The sequence below is a fragment of the Sarcophilus harrisii genome, chromosome 2 (assembly GCF_902635505.1).
Source record: "Sarcophilus harrisii chromosome 2, mSarHar1.11, whole genome shotgun sequence".
In the NCBI taxonomy this organism is placed as follows: Eukaryota; Metazoa; Chordata; class Mammalia; order Dasyuromorphia; family Dasyuridae; genus Sarcophilus; species Sarcophilus harrisii.
In genome coordinates, this window is record NC_045427.1 from 447,630,987 (window position 1) to 447,650,740 (window position 19,754).

A 19,754-nucleotide genomic window follows, 5' to 3' on the forward strand; every position below is an offset into this window, starting at 1 on the left:
TGAAATCAGGACAACCTGAATTCAAATCTGAACTCAAGACACTTAACACTTCTTAGCTGCATGACCCAGGACAAGTCACTTAATCCCAATTGCCACAGGGGATGGGGAAAAAAAAAAGAGCAACTAAATAAAAGTAAATAGGCTGAACCTGTTTATAGTTTTCTACATGTATCACTTATGTTTCTTTTCTAAAAGGTCACATCTAAATCACCATTAAAAATATAAACTCTTATTTTTAAGAGAATAAGATGGTGGGCTAAGAGGTCATAGCATGAGAGAATTTTAAGGTAAAAGAGGCCTTAGGAAATCAAATGTTAGGGCATACAGTATTAACAGTAACTCAATTTTGTAAAACATTTTCTTTACTTCATAAATGTTCAAAGTATATGAACAATTTTTAGATGAAGAAATTAAAACCATTTCTAGTCAAAAGAAAAATGCAAATTAAGACAACTCTGAAGTATTGCTACAAACTTCTCAGATTGGCTAAGATGACAGGAAAAGATAAAGATGAATGTGAGAAAACTGGGACACCGATACATTGTTGGTGGAGCTGTGAACTGATCCAACCATTCTGAAGAGTAACTTGGAATTATGCCCAAAGGACTATCAAACTGTGCATAACCTCTGATCTATCAGTGTCTCTACTGGATCTGTATTCCAAAGAGATGATAAAAAAGGGAAAAAAACCCACAAAAATATTTGTAGCAACTCTTTTTGCAGTGGCAAGAAACTGGAAACAGAGTGGATGCCCATCAGTTGAAGAAAGGCTGAATAAGTTATAGTATATGCATATATGGGATTTAACATATATTTGTACCATGTTTAACATATATTGGACTACTCGCCATTTAGGGAAGGGCATTGGGGAAGGCGGGATGGATTGGAATGCAGGGTTTTGCAAGGGCTAATGTTTAAGAATTGTCCATGCAAATGTTTTGAAAAATAAAAAACTTTAACTAAAAAAAAAAAAAAAAAGTTATGGTATATGAAATGATCAGCAGGATGATTTCAGAAAAGTCTAGAGAGACTTACATGAACTGATGCTAAGTGAAGTGAGTAGAACCAAAAGAACATTGTACACAGAAACAAAAAGATTATATGATGATCCACTCTGACAGAAGTGACTGTTTTCAATAGCAAGGTGATTCAGGCCAGTTCCAATGATGTGCTAGAGAGAGTCATCTGTACCCAGAGAGAGACTGTGGGGACTGAGTATGGATCACAACAGTATTTTCACTTTTTTTGTTATTGTTTGCTTGCAGTTTGTTTTCTTTCTCATTTATTTTCCTTTTTGATCTGATTTTCTACAGCATAATAATTGTGGAAATATGTATAGAAGAATTGCACATGTTAACATATTGGATTATTTGTCATCTAGGGGAAGGGATGGGGAAAAGGAAGGGAGAAAAAAAATTTGGAACACAATTTTTGCAAGGGTGAATTTTTTTTTTAATAAAGTTGTTTTTATTTTCAAAACATTTGCATGAAAATAACTATAGACATGTACACATAAATTGTATTTAATATATTTAACATGTATTGGTCTACTTGCCATCTGGGGGAGGGGCTGGGGGGAAGGAGGGGAAAAATTGGAACAAAAGGTTTTGCAACTGTCAGTGCTGAAAAATTACCCATGCATATATCTTGTAAATAAAAAGCTATTTAAAAAAACAAAAAAAACAAAAAACATAGGCATGGACAATTTGACAACACTGACCCTTGCATAGCCTTATGTTTCAGATTTTCTCCTCCTCCCCTCCACCCTCTCCCCTCTCCCCTAGATGGAAGGCAATCCAGTATATGTTAAACATGTTAAAATATATGTTAAATCCAATATGTATAAACATATTTATACAATTCTCTTGCTGTACAAGAAAAATCAGATCAAAAAAACAAAGTAAATGAGTAAGAAAACAAAATGCAAGCGAACAACAACAAAAAGAGTGAGAATGCTATGTTATGGTTCACACGCAATTCCCATAGTCCTCTCTCTGGATGTAGATGGCTCTCTTCATCACATGAGCATTGAAACTGGCATCAATCATCAGTGAATTTTCTTTTAAGAGGTAATGGTGAAAACTTTCTATACATATGTTTTGAGATAAAAAATCTTAAAAAAAAAAAAAAGGATATCAGAGGGGGAAAAAAGATACTTTCTTTATAATTCTTATGAGACAGGTTCTACAAATAAAAAGCTCTCATTTTACAATAGGGAAACTGAGACTATAAAATTTTGTGATGACTTGCCCATGGTCACACAGTCCACAAAAGATGAGAGAAATATGAACCCAGGTCATCTAACTCCAAGACTAACATTCTATCCATTATCGTAACACCATATACACTGACCATCTTAAAGGTTAAAAGGAATGTTGGGGGTGACCTTCCATTTTATAGGTAATAAAACTGAAGTCCAAAGATAGGAGGTGACACATGTCCACAACAAATTAACATGGTTTAGAAATCAAGGGTCTCTTTCAAGTTGATTATAGAGGAACAGAAAAAGAGAATTTTACAAGGAAAATCATGATCTATGTTTTCCTGATAATAATATTGCTTCACACTTAACAACTGACTGACCCTCATATTCCAATGTAAGATTCAAATTATGACCTACCTGGCATAACTGAAACAAGATGATATATTGCAACACATGATTTTAAATGTATAAAATATGTATTATGATTTTTCCTAGTAATATGATGTAAAAAAACAGACCAGAGCTACAGTCTTAAAACAAATATATACTTCTTAAAAAGAAACATTATCTTATTTATATATGTACCTTATATGTTAGAGCAAACAGAACAGATCCCATCTTAACAAAACATACAAATACCTGAAAGAGGGCCTCTTGTCCCAGGTGAGGTCACTTCAACATACACTTCAAATGTAGTTTCTGGATTTTGCCTACAATAAAATAACATAAAAGTTATTAACATTTGTACTACACTGCAGAATACGATAGAAACAATTCTTGAAGTTTTATATAGACGTCAGTGAAAACTCATTCAGAATCAACTCAATCACAAGGTAGAAAAAATGAAACTTTTGCCCTCGAGCATTTAGTCTAACCATGAAAGAGAGCAAAAGAGGTCCAAGATACCACAGATAGTGGGGGAACTCTGGGAAAGGTATACTTGAAGCAAGGATACTTACAGCAGGGTGTTTACTCAGTATGATTGATGAGATAATGGTTCTCTAGTTCACATATACTTAGTATGATATAATGATGTAATCACTCTAGTATTATATAATGATATAATCACTCTAGTTGGCATATACTTAGTGTGATATAATGATGTAATCAGACTGAGGTATTTAAGGACTGAAAGGACTGGATATGAGAGCTCAAGCTCAATCTCAGACCCAGATTCAGACTCAGACATAAGACAGAGAGGACACACAGACGAGGATTCAGACACATAGGAGACACAGAAGATGGAGAAAGAAACAGAGATCCTCCTAGTAGCTATTCTGCTTTCATCCCTCCTTCATCTAAGACCAAGGCTCATCCAGAGATCCTCCAGAGAGCTGATCCAGATATTACACTTATGGATATGCTTTCTTTTTTATTATATATTTTGAATCCTCCCTTTTGTTTTGCTGGAAATATGACAATGTTTTGTTTTATTCTGTTTTTCTTTTTTGTCTTTCTTTTTTCTATTCTATTTTTTTCTTATTTTTATTTAATAAAAAAGTAAAAATAAAATTAAAAAAGAGGTCCAAGATAATTTTGAGAAGGCACTCACAGATTAAGATTTCTTATAGAAGATAATGCTTGAGCTAAGCTTTGAAGGAAACAAAAATTTCTAAGAATAAGAGGTGAGAAGGGAATGAATAATACAAAAGCACCATGTATGAGAAACACTAAGAATGCCAATTTATTTAAGGGGGAGTAATATGTAAGAACGATGGAATGATCAGTTGGGACTAGGTTATAAAGAGCCTTAATGCTAAACAGAAAAATTTCTATTTGATCCTAAAAGCAAAGTCTCATAGCCTAATGGATAAAGCTAGCCTCAGAGTCAGGAAGATGTGAGTTCAGATCCTGTATCAGATATACATACTGGCTGAGATATCCTACGACCATCATTTAATCTCAGGGGAGACTTGTGACCAGCAGGCTTCTGTCCTAAGACTATAGGATACAGAGGCACTAACTGCATTGGTATTGGCTTTTCCTCAGATAAGAGTCTCCAAGGACAATGAAATAACAGGTTTAGTCCTTATCATAAAGGTAATAGGAAGCCACTAGAGTGGGGTGAGTATTCGTGAGATAGCTGGACTTATACTTTAGGAAAATTGCTTTGGGAGCTGTAAGTTGGATAGACTTAAGCAGAGAGAAACTGTAGACAGGGAAGCCAGTTAGAAGGATAGTTTAAGGAGCCAGGTTGAGAGCCATTAAAGCCTTCAACCAAAATGCTGAGTAGGGAGAAAGGAACAGATGCCAGTGATTATAGAGATAAAAATGTCAAAGTTTGGCAACTGATTGGATATATAGTGAGGAGGCTGAGATACTGGAGTTGAAAACCTCAGTAACTAGAAAGATGGTAGTACCATCATAGATAAAAAAAAAAGTCTGGAAGAGGGATGGATTTGAGGGACAAGGTAATGAATTCTGTTTTGAATATGTTGAGATAAAATAAGACAAGAAAGATTGTTGATGGGATTGTGGAAGGCTATTATAGACAGTCAAGCTGAGATTGTATTTTATCTTAGAGGCAATAGGGAGTCATGTAAAATTGGGGAGCTGGAGGGAAGAAGGAGAGACTAACCTTATCATGCTATAGGTGAATCACTTGTCAGCTCTTTGGAAGATTAATCAGATAGAATTAAAGCAAAGATACCAGTTGTAAGATTACTTAAAGGGTCTAAGTAAGAGTAAAGAGGGCTTGAATAATGGGTAGCAGCTATGTGAGTGAAGAGAAGGGAACAATTTCAAAATGCACTTCAAAGTTAGGTTTGAGGAGACCTGGCCACTGATTGGAAAAAAGAAGCTAAGAAAATAGAAAGAGGCAAGAATGACTTCAAAATGGAAAAAATGATGGTATCAACAGAAATGCATATGCATTTTAAAAAGTTTATTTTCTTGCAAATTAAGACAACTCTAAGATACCACTACACACCTGTCAGATTGGCTAAGATGACAGGAAAAAATAATGATGATTGTTGGAGGGGATGCGGGAAAACTGGGACATTGATGCATTGTTGGTGGAGTTGTGAACGAATCCAACCATTTTGGAGAGTAGTTTGGAACTATGCTCAAAAAGTTATCAAACTGTGCATACCCTTTGATCCAGCAGTGTTACTACTGGGATTATATCCCAAATTGATTATAAAGAAGGGAAAGGGACCTGTATGTGCACGGAATGTTTGTGGCAGCCCTTTTTGTAGTGGCTAAAAACTGGAAACTGAATGGATGTCCATCAGTTGGAGAATGGCTGAATAAATTGTGGTATATGAATATTATGGAATATTACTGTTCTGTAAGAAATGACCAACAGGATGATTTCAGAAAGGCCTGGAGAGACTTACATGAACTGATATTAAGTGAAATGAGCAGAACCAGGAGATCATTATATACTTCAACAACAATACTATATGATGACCAGTTCTGATGGATCAGGCCATCCTCAGCAACGAGATCAACCAAATCATTTCTAATGGAGCAGTAATGAACTGAACTAGCTATGCCCAGAAAAAGAACTCTGGGAGATGACTAAAAACCATTACATTGAATTCCCAATCCCTATATTTATGCACACCTGCATTTTTGATTTCCTTCACAAGCTAATTGTACAATATTTCAGAGTCTGATTCTTTTTGTACAGCAAAATAACGTTTTGGTCATGTATACTTATTGTGTATCTAATTTATATTTTAATATATTTAACATCTACTGGTCATCCTGCCATCTAGGGGAGGGGGTGGGGAGGTAAGAGGTGAAAAATTGGAACAAGAGGTTTGGCAATTGTTAATGCTGTAAAGTTACCCATGCATATATCCTGTAAATAAAAGGCTATTAAATTTAAAAAAAAAAAAAGTTTATTTTCTTTTTGTAGATTCAAAGGAAATAACATAATAATGAAATAAAATAAAATAATGAAAAAAAATTTAATGAAATAAAATAAACCCATATCTTATTCATAGAGTCAGAAAATGTTAGAGCTAAACAGCACTTTGAGTGTTGTTGAGTTGTTTTCATTGTGTCCAACTCTTCATGACCCCATCTGGGGTTTTCTTGGCAGAGATCCTGGGGTGATTTGCCATTTCCTTCTCCAGCTCATTTTACAAATGAGAAAACTAAGGCAAAAAGATTTAAGTGTCTTGCCCATGGTCACACAACTACTAAGTATCTCAAACCACATTTGAACTCAGATCCTCCTCACTCTGAGACCAGCACTTACTTGTAAGTATTAAAAAATCCTCACATCCAGAAAAAGTGGCCTATCCAGTGTCATAAAAGCACTTCGTGGCAGAGGACTTAGACTCAGGTCTCCCAATTACCTGACAAGTGTTCTTTCTACTACACTCACACTGTCTCACATGAGAGAGAAGAAAAAGTTCAGACTTGTAAGGTCACCTTTATACATGTTGGGGATACAGTCAAGGGGATATAAAGGGATAAACACTAATTAGAAAATGATTCTGCATATTTTCACAATTTATATAGTAATATCAATAGATTTTTCTGTAGCTTCTTTCCACTTAGAATTCTGGATTAATACAAAACACATTGATGACAGAAACCATGTCATTAATTTCTCTATCCTAAAAGATGCTAAAAAGGGATAGTGCCTATTTATCATTAGCCCACACAAGGATATTTCATATCTGTTTAATGCATATTTTAAATCATGACCAAACAAGAACAAGTCTCCAACTGATAAGTGGTCAAAAGCCATAAACAAACAAATCTCAAAAAATCACAGAACTATCAAGAGCCATTAGAAAGATTGCTCCAAATGCCATATAAAAAGGGAAATGCAAATCAAAGCAACTCACCTTCTACTTCATACTCAACACATCAGCAAGATAAGAAAAGATGAAAACAGTCAATCTGGAGGGACTAAAGATAGACACATACACAAATATACTATTGGGAGAGCTAAGTATTGGTCTAACTATTCTGGAAAGCCATCTTAAAATATACCCTCTACTTTTTAAAAAATGTCTTGAACCTTTCAACCAGAGATCCTTTGCCAGTCACACTCCTCAAGGCAGCCAAGACAGGAAGAGAGTTCTAATGTTTATCAAAATATTAACAGCATTTTTTATAGCAAAGAACCCAAAACAAAGTATTTATTGATTGGGGAATGATTAAACAAACTAAATTCACCTTAAGAAACAAATATAATTTAGAGAAATATGAAAAGACACACATCAACTCCTGCAAAAAGAAATAAGCAGAATCAGGAAAACAATATAAATAAAACACATACAGACCACAACAATGTAAATAGAAAAAAACAAAAAAATGAAGCTGAACACTATGAAATGAAAGCATAATTATTAAGTTTGGATCTACAGGAGAGTAAGTGACTTAACAATAAAGCAGTCAAAAGACATAAACAAACAGATCCTAAAAGAATTTCAAATTACTCCAAATCACTAATAAAAAGAAGTGTAAATTAAAGCAATTCTCAGGTTTCACTTCAAACCCAGCACACTGGCAAAGATAACCAAAAAAAGAAAAGACAAGCCTTCCCCTTTCTTCCATGCATTAATCCAGAAGTCTCTAAGAGAGAATGAAGGAAGCAAAGGTTCATTTATGCATCTCCCTCTCTTCACTGTAAAGGTAGGAGGGAAGGAGAAACCATAAGTGTGGAATACTATATATGATGTTAGTCAAGTTTAAACTTTTTGAACTTTTTTTTTTTGTCTTTTTTTATCTTTGCTACAAACCAAGGTACCATGAAAATGGAGAAAGCATAAAATCTAAAATCAATGTGAAATCAAAAAGTACATATTTAAAAAAAAAAAAAAAAGAAATCTGTATGTTAAATCATTTGTGCCTAACCATTTTCCCCCCAAAATTGAAAATATCAGAATTGAAAATCCTGACATCAAAATGAATGTTATGTACATATAGGGCACACAAGCTCTAAGAGGATTAAAATCCCCAAATGTCACAAGGAAGAAGACACTACAACAGTCTGTATTCTCTTACCTTATACAAACTCTTAAATAATCTAGGAAACAGAAATATAGCACTAATAAATGGCTAGGATTCTACATCATCTTTGAATAGTAGAAGATGAAAAGGTGGTTCACATAATGGAAGAGCATAAAGAAACCTTAAAAGAGGGTATACTAGTGCCAGAGGGTGCCTTGAGATCACATATAACAGGCTAATTATTTTATGAACAAGAAAACAGACTCAGAAAGGGAAAGTAATTTACCCAAGGTAATACAACCTTATAAGTGACAGGGCTAGGACTAAAACCTTCCTCTCTTAATTCCTATTCTATTTCCAATAAACCACACTGCTTTACCACTAACAGAATAAAGTAAAAACGAACTTTAGTAACAATGAAGTCCTAGTTTCTACCTACCCCCTATTGCTTTTCAAACTATTTTAGCTAACAACTTTCATTTTTAAGTTTTCTGAATTATTATTGTCATCATTCTTTTTTTAACTTTTAAAATAACAGTTCATATTCATAAATGGGTAGTTTTTGGGAAAAAAAAAATCAAAGCTACTAATAGTCATATGAAAAAATGAAAATTAGGGGCCAGCTAGGTGACCCAGTAGATAGAGCACCAGTCCTGAAGTCAGGAGGACCCGAGTTCAGACACTTAATACTTTCTAGCTGTGTGACCTTAGGCAAGTCACTTAACCTCAATTGCCTCAGGGGGGAAAAAAGAGAGAAATGAAAATTAAAACAGCTGAGATACCACGGTATAGCCATTAGACTGGCTAACATGTTTAAAAAAAAAAAAAGACAAATACTGGAGGGGCTGTGAAAAAACAGGCATATCAATGCACTGCTGGTAGAACTATAAACTGACAACCATTCTGGAAAACAATTTGAAACTGTGTCCAAAGGACTATAAAACTATGCATATCCTTAGACCCAAACGTACTATTACTAGATCTATACCCCAAAGAGATCAAAGGAAAAAGAAAAAAAAAACTGTATTTACAAAAATATCATAACAGCTCTTTTTGTGGTAGCAAAGAATTGAAATTTAAATGAATGTCCATCAATTAGGCAATGGCTAAACAAGTTGTGGAATGTAATTGTGATGAAGCTATATTGAGCTATATGAAATAAAAAGCAAGATGGTTTCAGAAAAACCTGGGAAGACTTATATGAACTGATGCAAAGTAAAGTGAGCAAATCAAGAGAACATTATATACAGTAAGAGCAATGTGATGATCAATTGTGAAAGCTTAGTTACTCTTTCAAGACAATAATCCAAGACAATTCCAAAGGACCAATGATGAAAAAATACTATCCAACTCCAGAAAGAATTGGTGTACTCTGAATGCAATCAAAATATATTATTTGAACTGTTTGGACATATATACTTATATTGTATTTAATTTATACTTTAACATGCTTAACATGTATTGATCAAACTGACATGGGGGGGAAAGGATAGGGGGAAGGAGGGGAAAAATTAGAACAAAAGGTTTGGCAATTGTCAATGCTGTAAAATTACTCATGCATATAACTTGTAAATAAAAAGCTATAATAATAATATATATATATATTATTTGTTTTTCTTGCTTTTCTTTTCTATATGGTTGGTATGAAAATGTTATGCATGATTTCATATGTATTTCATACAACATAATGCATGTCATACTTTTTGCCTTCTCAGTGAGTGGGGGAGAAAGGGGAAGGATGGAGAGAATCTAGAATTGAAAATAAGAATTTTTTTAAAAAAATAATTCATAATGATGCTGAGTGAAGCAAACAGAGCCAGGAAAACATTGTATACAGAAACAAAAAGATTTTGTGGTAATTAACTATGATAAAGTTGGTTCCTCTCAGCAATTCAGTGATCCAAGGCAATTTCAATAAACTCTGAATGGACATCATATGCATCCAGAGAGAAAACTTTTTTTTCCCTGTTTTTTTTTTCCTCATGGCTTTTTCTTTTTGCTATAATTTTTCTCTCCCAACACAACTCATATGTAAATATGTAAAAAAAAAAATTAATGTACATGTATAACCTAAAAAAAAATTAAAAATATAAAGTGAAGGGAAAAAAACAGTTCACAACTATTATATAAATGTTATGAGTTTTCTCACTTAGCTTAACTGTTAAATTGAGTTCAATCCATTTTAAGTATAAACTTATACTTTATAAACTTGTACATCTTAGAATACCTTTCAATTTGCAAATTATAACCTACCAAGTGACTAATATTTATTACTTCACTTAACTAACAAATAGGAGTGGTCACCTTTCCTTGAAAGTTGAGGAAATGGTGGCTGAAAGACATTATATGACTTCAAGGTCATGTCATTTGATAGTAAATGACTGAATCAACAGACCCTAGGGTCTTCAGACTATGAATTATGTTCTTTTTACTCTTCCATAAAGAGTTGTAATCTCTGCCTCTACTGACATGTATCACCTATGGCAAGGTGAAATCTCTCCAGTCCTCTTTTCTTATCTGTCAAACTTAGAAGTCGGACTATATGAATCCTAATTCCTGACAGCTCTAACATCTATATTCTGATGTTCCACATGGAGTTTGAAATTGTGAGACGCTCTTAAGAAATACTAGGAGTAAAATGGACTGTAATTATTAGTTACAGTTGTATTTATGATCATTTAGAGAGATGATGATACAGATGGAATAAGCCATGACTAACACTATGAGACAAGTTAAAGATAAAGACATCAACAAATTTCCAAGAGTTATTTTTATAGACACCAAATCTAGAGTACTTAGCTCATGTTCAAACAGACAGGCTTTTTTTTTCTATTTTGTTCCCTCTCAATTACTATTTCCTATTTTTACTTGCCTACAAAACTTAAGATACCTTCTAGCTTTTCATTAATCACTGCCTTCAATCTATCTTACTAATTCATGACTTTAATTTTATCTTTTTAAATTCCATGCAAAAAGAAAAAAAATCTATCCTGGAGAAGCTAGTTGGTAAAACAACTCCTTGGAATATGGAAGTTGGGATATTAGTCCCAGCCTAACACACACACACACACACACACACACCCACAAGCGCAGGATGTGAGCTTATACTGTCATCTAAAATATTGACCACAATCACTACTCTACCTGCTTCACATGTAAGGACAGCTATCTACCTTCAGAGAAAGAATTGATAGCATGTGAATACAAACTAAGGCACACAATTTTTCTTTTCTTTCATTCTTTTTTTAAAATTTGAAGTCCTGTACAAAATGACACCTATAGAAATGTTTTACATGACTGTACAAGTTTAATCTATATCAGATTGCTTACTGTCTCAGTTGGGGAAAGAAGGCTGGGGAAGGATAGTATCTGGAACTTAAAACTTTTTAAATGTAAAAAAAAAATGTAATTGGGGGGAGGGGGGACAAAATATAAAAAAGAAATTTCTTGCAACTCTAATTCCCATGATCTAGCATTTGCTTTACAATCTTCAATTACTCTTGATTCTTCAATCTTGCTCTAAATTTCAAATGCTGACAAAGTCAAATTTACCAAGTACAAACTGATGCACTACTGAAGATGCCTTCTTTTGGGATAAAAGGGCAGTAATGTGATGAGATGAGAATAAGAAACCACAGTTCTAGTTTCAGCTGCTCCATTGACTTGCCAGGAGATCCTGGATCAGTCACCACCTCTTTAGGTCTCAGTTGTTTTATTTCATAAAACAAGGAAATTAGACAAGGTGGTCTCTGAGATCCTTCCAACTCTTGAACATATTCTTATTCCTTACAGTTCTAACATCCTATGTTTTAAGGTCCCTTCTAGAACTAACAGTGTAAGTGCAGTGAAAGTAGAATTACATTTCATTTGCAAACAACACAAATACATGGACACGAATTACTACTATAAATTAACCTGAAAGAAATCATGCTAACCCTGGATCACCATCAAACCCAGTTCAACCCAAGCATGACTCTCTAGCCTAATTACTTCTCTACCTTCACCTTTGTGGTCTGTCTTTCTTTTTGTTTTTATCTATAGTCTTGATACTTAGCAGTGTCTTACATACAGTAAGTGCTTAACAAAGCTTTATCTTTTATCTGAATTCTTGTTTCTGGTAAAAAGTAAACATGGCAATGAGAAGAGAGTTTATCAGAATCAACCTTCACAACTCTTCATGTAACATCTAGTGATTCAAGAAGGATAGTACATTACAGGTGAGTTTGGATAAGCTATGCTATGCTGTAGAAAGGAGTCATAGGGGAAGGAGAAAAGAGGGGATGAGACCAGGAGTCTGCAAGTTCTCTTCCAACTTCAAAGTTCTATGAAGTCAAGTAACATACAATGAATATAATGGATGCAACAAAAATTAAAAGAGACCAAACAATGGAAAGGCCAAATTATCTTAAAACATATATATATATACTTTTGATTTGTATCTATTTTGATTACATTTCATCAGATTAGAAAGAAAATGCCTAAATCCTCTAAAAATCAATCTGTGGCTGCATTATTCTCTGAGTATTGAGAACTGGAGATCTGAAACATTCCAAAATTAGAGGCAAAGACTTTGAGGTCAAGGACTGCTTCATTTTTGTCTCTGAATATGAATAATTAGTACAGTTCCTTATACATTGTAGGCATTTTAAAAATACTTACTGAGCAGGAGATCTCTCTCTCTCTCTCTCTCTCTCTCTCTCTCTCTCTCTCTCTCTCTATATATATATATATATATATATATATATATATATATATATATACTCTTCCCTTCATTTCTCTGTCCTTCCCTTCCCATTTCGATCTTCCTTTCTTCCTTCTTTTTTCTCCTCTTCATCCTCCTTCCCTTATCTTCAAGTGATCGCTACATACTGCCCTCAATTTCCCTCATCCATGGAAAAACCTTCACTAGATGGCATCCCACATTTCTCTAGTTTTCTTATCCAAACTTCTTTAAAAAGTTGCCTATACTGCTTCCACTTCCTCACTCACTCACTCCTCAAACCTTTGCAATTTAGCTTCCAACATTGTCAGTCAACTAAGCTGATTTCTCCAAAGTTATCCAAGATGTCTTAATGGCCTTTTCATAATGGTCTTTTCTCAGTCATCATCTTCATTGATTTACCTGCATAATTTTACAGTGGTTGACTTCTGTTTCCTAGATACTCTCTGCACTCTCCTGGTTCTTTTTTCCCCTAGTCTTCTTTGCTGCTTCATCAACCACATCCTGCCCACTAAGTTGGGGTCCCCAAGACTTAGTGCTAAACCCTCTACAATTTCTCTTTCAGTAAGCTGAACAACTTTAATGGGCTTAACTAGGCTTTCCATGCAGAACTCACATATCTGAGTTTCAGAGCCGCATGACCATCTGCCCATTGGATATTTCCAAGTAGGTCTTCTATAACAGGGATGGAGAATATCTGGCCCACAGACCATATAAGGTCTGAAAAATCATTCTGACCCTGCCAAGGCAACTGCAGAAGACAACAACCTCCCACTGCTTGAGTTAAGTTGATAATTTTATATGGCTCATGAATGATGTTATAAATTGCAAATGGCCATTGGCAGAAAAAGGTTCCCCATCCCTGTCCTATAAGCATCCTAAAACTCAACATATTTAAACTGAACTCATTATTTTTTCCCCAAAACTCCTTCTTTAAAACATCTCTATTTCTGTTAGATACCACCATCCTTCACAGTCTTCCAGGTTTAGAATCTCAACATTATCCTCAACCCCTTATACTGAACTGCTTCATCCCACATATTCAATCAGCTGGCAAACCTTGCCATTTCTCTATCCACATCTCTTGCATTCAATCTCTTCTCTACTCACACAGCATTTTAATGTCTTCAAAGAGTACTGAGGGAGTTAAATTAAAAAAAAAAACCAAAAACCAGAGGGCCTGGTTTACCAAGAATTCTATTCTGAGGGTTCTAAAGCGAGACAGGAGTGGGAGTGGGAAGGAAGCTAAAAGGAAAGCATTACTATAGAAAGGAGGGAAATGAAAAAGCAACTTACTATGTCTCATATTTGGAATACCTAAAAAGAAAAGCACAGAAACATGGAGGAAAGGAGGAGGGAGGAATGGCCATCAGATGAACTTCATTGTTACCTGAAACAAATAAAGGAGGATTGGACACATATACACACAAACCTAAAAATTTGGTGAATGCTAACTGTTAAAGCAAGGAAACAAATGGGAGGAATTTCCACTGAAGGAGGAGAGTAATACTGGGGCAAGAATAAATAACAAGCAAAACCAATTTCTGAATCCTGAGGACAGAGGAAGAGGATAAGGAAGAGAGAGTGAGTTTGTGTTTACTTGACTATGAATATTTGTTACAAGGTTTTTGTTTTGTTTTATTCTTTTTTTGAAGTTCAGTTTACCTTCACCTAACACTTTTCCTGATCCCATCCCCCAGGAAATGGTTAGTAATTTTTTAATTTGTATTTATTTTGCATATATTTATATAGTGTACACACTTCCCCTTAATAGAATATTCACTGAAGATAGGGACTGTTTCACTTTTATTTTGTATTCCTCAATTACCAGCACACAGTGTTTAAATCAATACTTGTTGACTAACTGAACTAGCAAGTCCTGATAATTTTACTTTTCCAACATCTCTCATGTCAGTCTTTTCTGATTAACTCTTACTGCTATCACTCTAGTTTGGGCCATCTTTTGCCTGTCTTACTGTAATAAACTCCTAACTTGTTTTCCTATCTGTAGTCTCTCCCCTAATCAAAGTCATCCTTCACTTAGCAGCCAAAATACTCTTCCTAATAAACACCCTTGTTCAAAAACCTTCAATAGCTCCCTATTGTCTACAGAATAAAACCCAACAAAAAATTTTGTCACTGAAGACCTTGCACAGTATAGAGCCACTCTACTTTGCTAGTCTTATTTTACTCTATTCCATTTCATCCAGTCTATTTTCCAATCAGAATGGACTATAAGCTATTACCTGAAGTCATCCTGTCCTTTCTCACTTCCATAACTGGAATGTATTCCTCCCATATAAGACCTACTGAAATAACTGACAAGTAAGTAACACCATAAGGACTATAAAACACAAACGGAAGAGGAAAAAGAGAGAAGGAGAGAGGAACGGAAAAAGGTAGGTAATAGCTAATAGTCCATTCTGAGTGGAAAACAAGTATTGATTTAAACACTGTGTGCTGGTAATTGAGGAATACAAAATAAAAGTGAAACAGTCCTTATCTTTTTTAATATATGCAAAATAAATACAAATTTAAAAATTACTAACCATTTCCTGGGAGATGGGATCAGGAAAAGTGTTAGGTGAAGGTATATATATATATATATATATATATAAAATCTCTTCCTTCAAGGCCTGTTTTAGGCACCATCTTCTTCATCAAGCCTCTTCTTCCTCCATCTTTAAATCCTTTCCATTCTTAAATTTCCCTGGAAAACGTTGCCTGAATCACTCCTTTGATATTACTATACTAACTTGTATTACTACATTTATCTCAATCCAAGTTTTATTCAACCATTATCATATCTACCTTCAGACTCTCCACTGCTTAGAGATGATGTTTAATGAGTGAAGTGTTTAATTGTTGTAATCAGCATAATACAAGAAGTCATTATAGTTCATTTCATAGCTTTTAATACATAAATAAATACAATAATAAATACAATAATGAAACTTTTGATACAACTTATTGTTGTAAGAATTATAAAATTTAAAGCCAGAAGGGAACTAAGAGATAAACTAGTCTAATCACTCATATACATACCAGTAAACTAACACCCAAGAAAGACAGAACAAACAAGCCAATCATGCAGTTTAAAAGTAGCAGAGGAAGGAATTCAATAGTTTCACTCACTTTAAACCCAGTCTCTAATACATTACAATTTTAGTAAGCCATTTGAATATTAACTAACAAGTGTGTGACCAGGAACTATATATATAATTTCCAATATAAGAGGCAAACAGCCATCATCTAATAAGTCCCAATATCTCGAGATTAGACAAACAGGCAAAAAGTATATATTACTGTTTTACAAATATCCATTTGCATCTTAATCCTAAAATAGAATGCTTTAGCAAAGGATGTACCTTCTAATTAACCTCTCAACAATTTAATACCTTAAGAAAAATAAGGTACTTATGACCAAGTAGAAGTAATACCAGGAATGCAGGGCTGGTTCAATACTAGCAAAACTATTGCCATAATTGACTATATCAATAACCAAACTAACAGAAATCACATAATTATATCAATAAATGCAAAAAAAGCATTTGACAATATACAACACTCATTCTTATTAAAAACACTAGAGAACATAGGAATGGAGTTTTTCTTAAAATGATAAATAACATCTATCTAAAATCATCAATATCAAAAGTAATGGGGATAAACTAGAACCATTGCCAATAAGATCAGGGATGAAACAAGGTTGTCTACTATCACCATTATTATAAATGTTAATGTTAGCAATAAGAGAAGAAAAAGAAATTGAAGGAATTAGAGTAGGTAATGAGGAAACAAAAATATCACTCTTTGCAGATGACATGATGCTATACTTACAGAATCCTAGAGATGCAGTTAAAAACTATCAGAAATAATTAACAATGTTAGCAAAGTTGCAGGTTACAGAATAAATCTACAGAAATCATTAGCATTTCTATATGTTATCAACAAAGTCCAGCGACAAGAGATAGAAAGAGAAATTCCACTTAAAATAACTGTAGATAATATAAAATATTTGAGAGTCTACCTGCCAAGACAAAGTCAGGAACTATATGAACATAATTACCCCAAAACTCCGGCTTCTGGAATAAGAACTTAATATCTGACAAAAATTGTTGGGAAAATTTAAAAATAGTATAGCAGAAACTAGGCACTGACTAATATCTAACACTCTAGACTAAGATAAGGTTGAAATAGGTTCATAATTTAGATAAAAGGATGATACTATAAGCAAATTAAGAAAACAAGGGATAGTCCATCTTTCAGATATGTGGAGGAGGGAATTTATGGCAAAGAACTAGAGAATATTACGAAATAAAATTGTGAAATATATTAAATTTGAAAGGTTTTGTATAAACAAAACAAATGCAGCCAAGATTAGAAGGGAAGCAGAAAACTGGGAGGAACTTTTTATATCCAAGGATTCTAATAAAGGCCTCATTTCTAAAATATATAGAGAATTGATTCAAATTTATAAGAATACACGCCATTCTTTAATTGATAAATGGCCAAAGGATATGAATAGGCAATTTTCAGATGAAAAAATTAAAGCCATTTCTAATCAAATGAAAAAATGCTCTAAATCATTATTGATTAGAGAAATGCAAATTAAAACAACTCTGAGGTATTACTACATAACTCTGAGATTGACTAAGATGATAAGAAAAGATAATGATAAACATTGGAAGGAATATGGGAAAATTGGGATACTAACAGATTGTTGATGGAGTTGTAAACTGATCCAACCATTCTGGAGAACAATTTGGAACTATATCAAAAGGGCAATCAAACTGCATATCCTTTCATCCACCAATATCTCTACTTTGGCCTGTATCCCAAAGAAATCATAAAAAAGGGAAAAGCACTCACATATGCAAAAATGTTTGTAGCAGCCTTTTTGAAGTAGCAAGGAAGAAAACTGGGTGGATACCCATCAACTGGGGAATGGGTGGATAAGTTGTAGTACATAAATATTTTGGATTTATGTAAGAAATGATCAGCAGGATGATTTCAGAAAGGTCTGGAGATTTACATGAACTGATGCTAAGTGAAAAGACTAGAGCCAAGAGAACATCACACATATCAACAATAAGATTATATGATAATTAAGTCTGATAGACTTGGCTCTTTTCAACAATGAGGTGATTCAGGTCAATTCCAAAATTGGATGGAAGAAAGCCAACTGCATCCAGGGAGAGGACTATGGAGACTGAATGTAGATCACAACATATTATTTTTTACCTTTTTTGTTGTTTTTTTTCTTTCTCATTTTTTTCTTTTATGATCTGATTTTTCTTGTGCAGCATGATAAATGTAGAAATGTATTTAGAAGAACTGCACATGTTTAGTATATATTGGATTACTTGCTGACTAGGAAAGTGGGGTGAGGGAAAGGAGGGAGAAAAATTTGGGACACAAAGTTTTGCAAGGGTCGAATGTTGAAAACTATCCTTGCATGTATTTTGAAAATAAAAAGCTATTATGAAAAAAGTAAGATATTGTTGAGATATTATAAAATGATTAACTTCTTTAACTTTACTTTTAACTTGTCATCTCTAATGTTTTCAAAGTTTTAGCCATTTAAAATCTCATGAACCACCTATATAAAGATAGAGATGGTATAATTAAAGAAGTAATGGTGTTTTGCTTCCAATACTTGTTTTTCCTGGGATGAGGTGAAGGGGACAACAGTCTCTCCAAGGTCACTTAGCTAATAAGCAGTAGAGCCAGTACTGAAGCATAGGAACATTGCATTACTTCTCTCAAAAAGCTTTTTTATTGAGTTGATTTATTTTGTCTCTATAATTCACAGGGATTTGGGAAATAATGGCTGTTTGACTCCCTTAAGAATAGATAGGTCTAGAATGAGGTTCTGCTTTCTTTGATGTATTTTTCTTTCTTGTTTATTTTCCCACTGCTCAACAAAGCCAATTTTAAACATAAAGAACATTGGAAAGAGAAACCTTTTATCCCAAAGGGCCAGGAAAAGGTTGTACTTTCACAACCACAAACCAGAATCCAGATCTGCTTCCTCCATCCCAAGAGGTTTAACACAATAAAAATAAACACTCCATTTTTTTAGCTTCCACCTACAGCATCAATGTTCCTATCAGTTGAACACACACTGTCCTTAATCTACATCCCATCCTCATCTCGCCCCTAATAAATAGGTTGACTGCTGCAGCTAGAAAAATCATAGAATCACTGTCCTAGCGTGTGAGAGCTAGAAGAGAACTTAGAAGACAAAATGTTAGAATAGAAGACGTCTTGGAACCAGTAAGAATGTTAAGAGTTCAATAAAGCCTTGGAACATAAAATGTTATAAATTAATGAGATCTGATCTAAATTTCCTCATTTCACAGAGCAGAAAATTAGGGTCAGAGAAGAAAAGTGGCTTGCAGAAGTAAGACTAGAATACTGGCCTCATGACTTGCAGCTCTGTGATCTTTAATTATCAACAACTAATTACAAAAACTTGTTTTCTCCACAGAGCTAGCAAAAAGTAGGCATTAAATAATTATCTATTAAACTGGAGAAAAAATTATGTAGAATAATAAGAAAAAAAAAGAATGTTGAATTAGTCCTCCCACTCAGTTTTCTCATTGCTAGATGGCTCTGATATATTTCATCTTCTCTTCCCTAGATCCATAAACGTGTCAAGTTGCTTCCAACTCAGAATACTTCCTTCAATGACTTATAACCCACTTCCTTCACCTGATGCATTGAAGCAAGTTTTGAGGCATCACCACAACTAATGTTAAGGCTACAGCACAGTTTCCGGCAATGTGTTTGGGCTATCAGTTAAATTACTTTACATTAACCACATTCCAATCCACAGGGATCATTTCAAGACTAAATAAGATTTAAACGTATCTGTCCAAGCTTTGCTAGCTATTAATTCCCCAGCAA

At 34.0% G+C, this 19,754-nt stretch overlaps 1 protein-coding gene across 1 annotated transcript in view; it reads right to left on the reverse strand.

Moving 5' to 3' along the window:
- The window catches only part of DENND1A (DENN domain containing 1A), a 645,990-nt gene that overhangs the window by 617,813 nt on the left and 8,423 nt on the right, over positions 1-19,754 (reverse strand). The window contains 1 exon segment of the mRNA XM_031954278.1: positions 2,843-2,913. Coding sequence (XP_031810138.1) covers positions 2,843-2,913 — 71 coding nt within the window.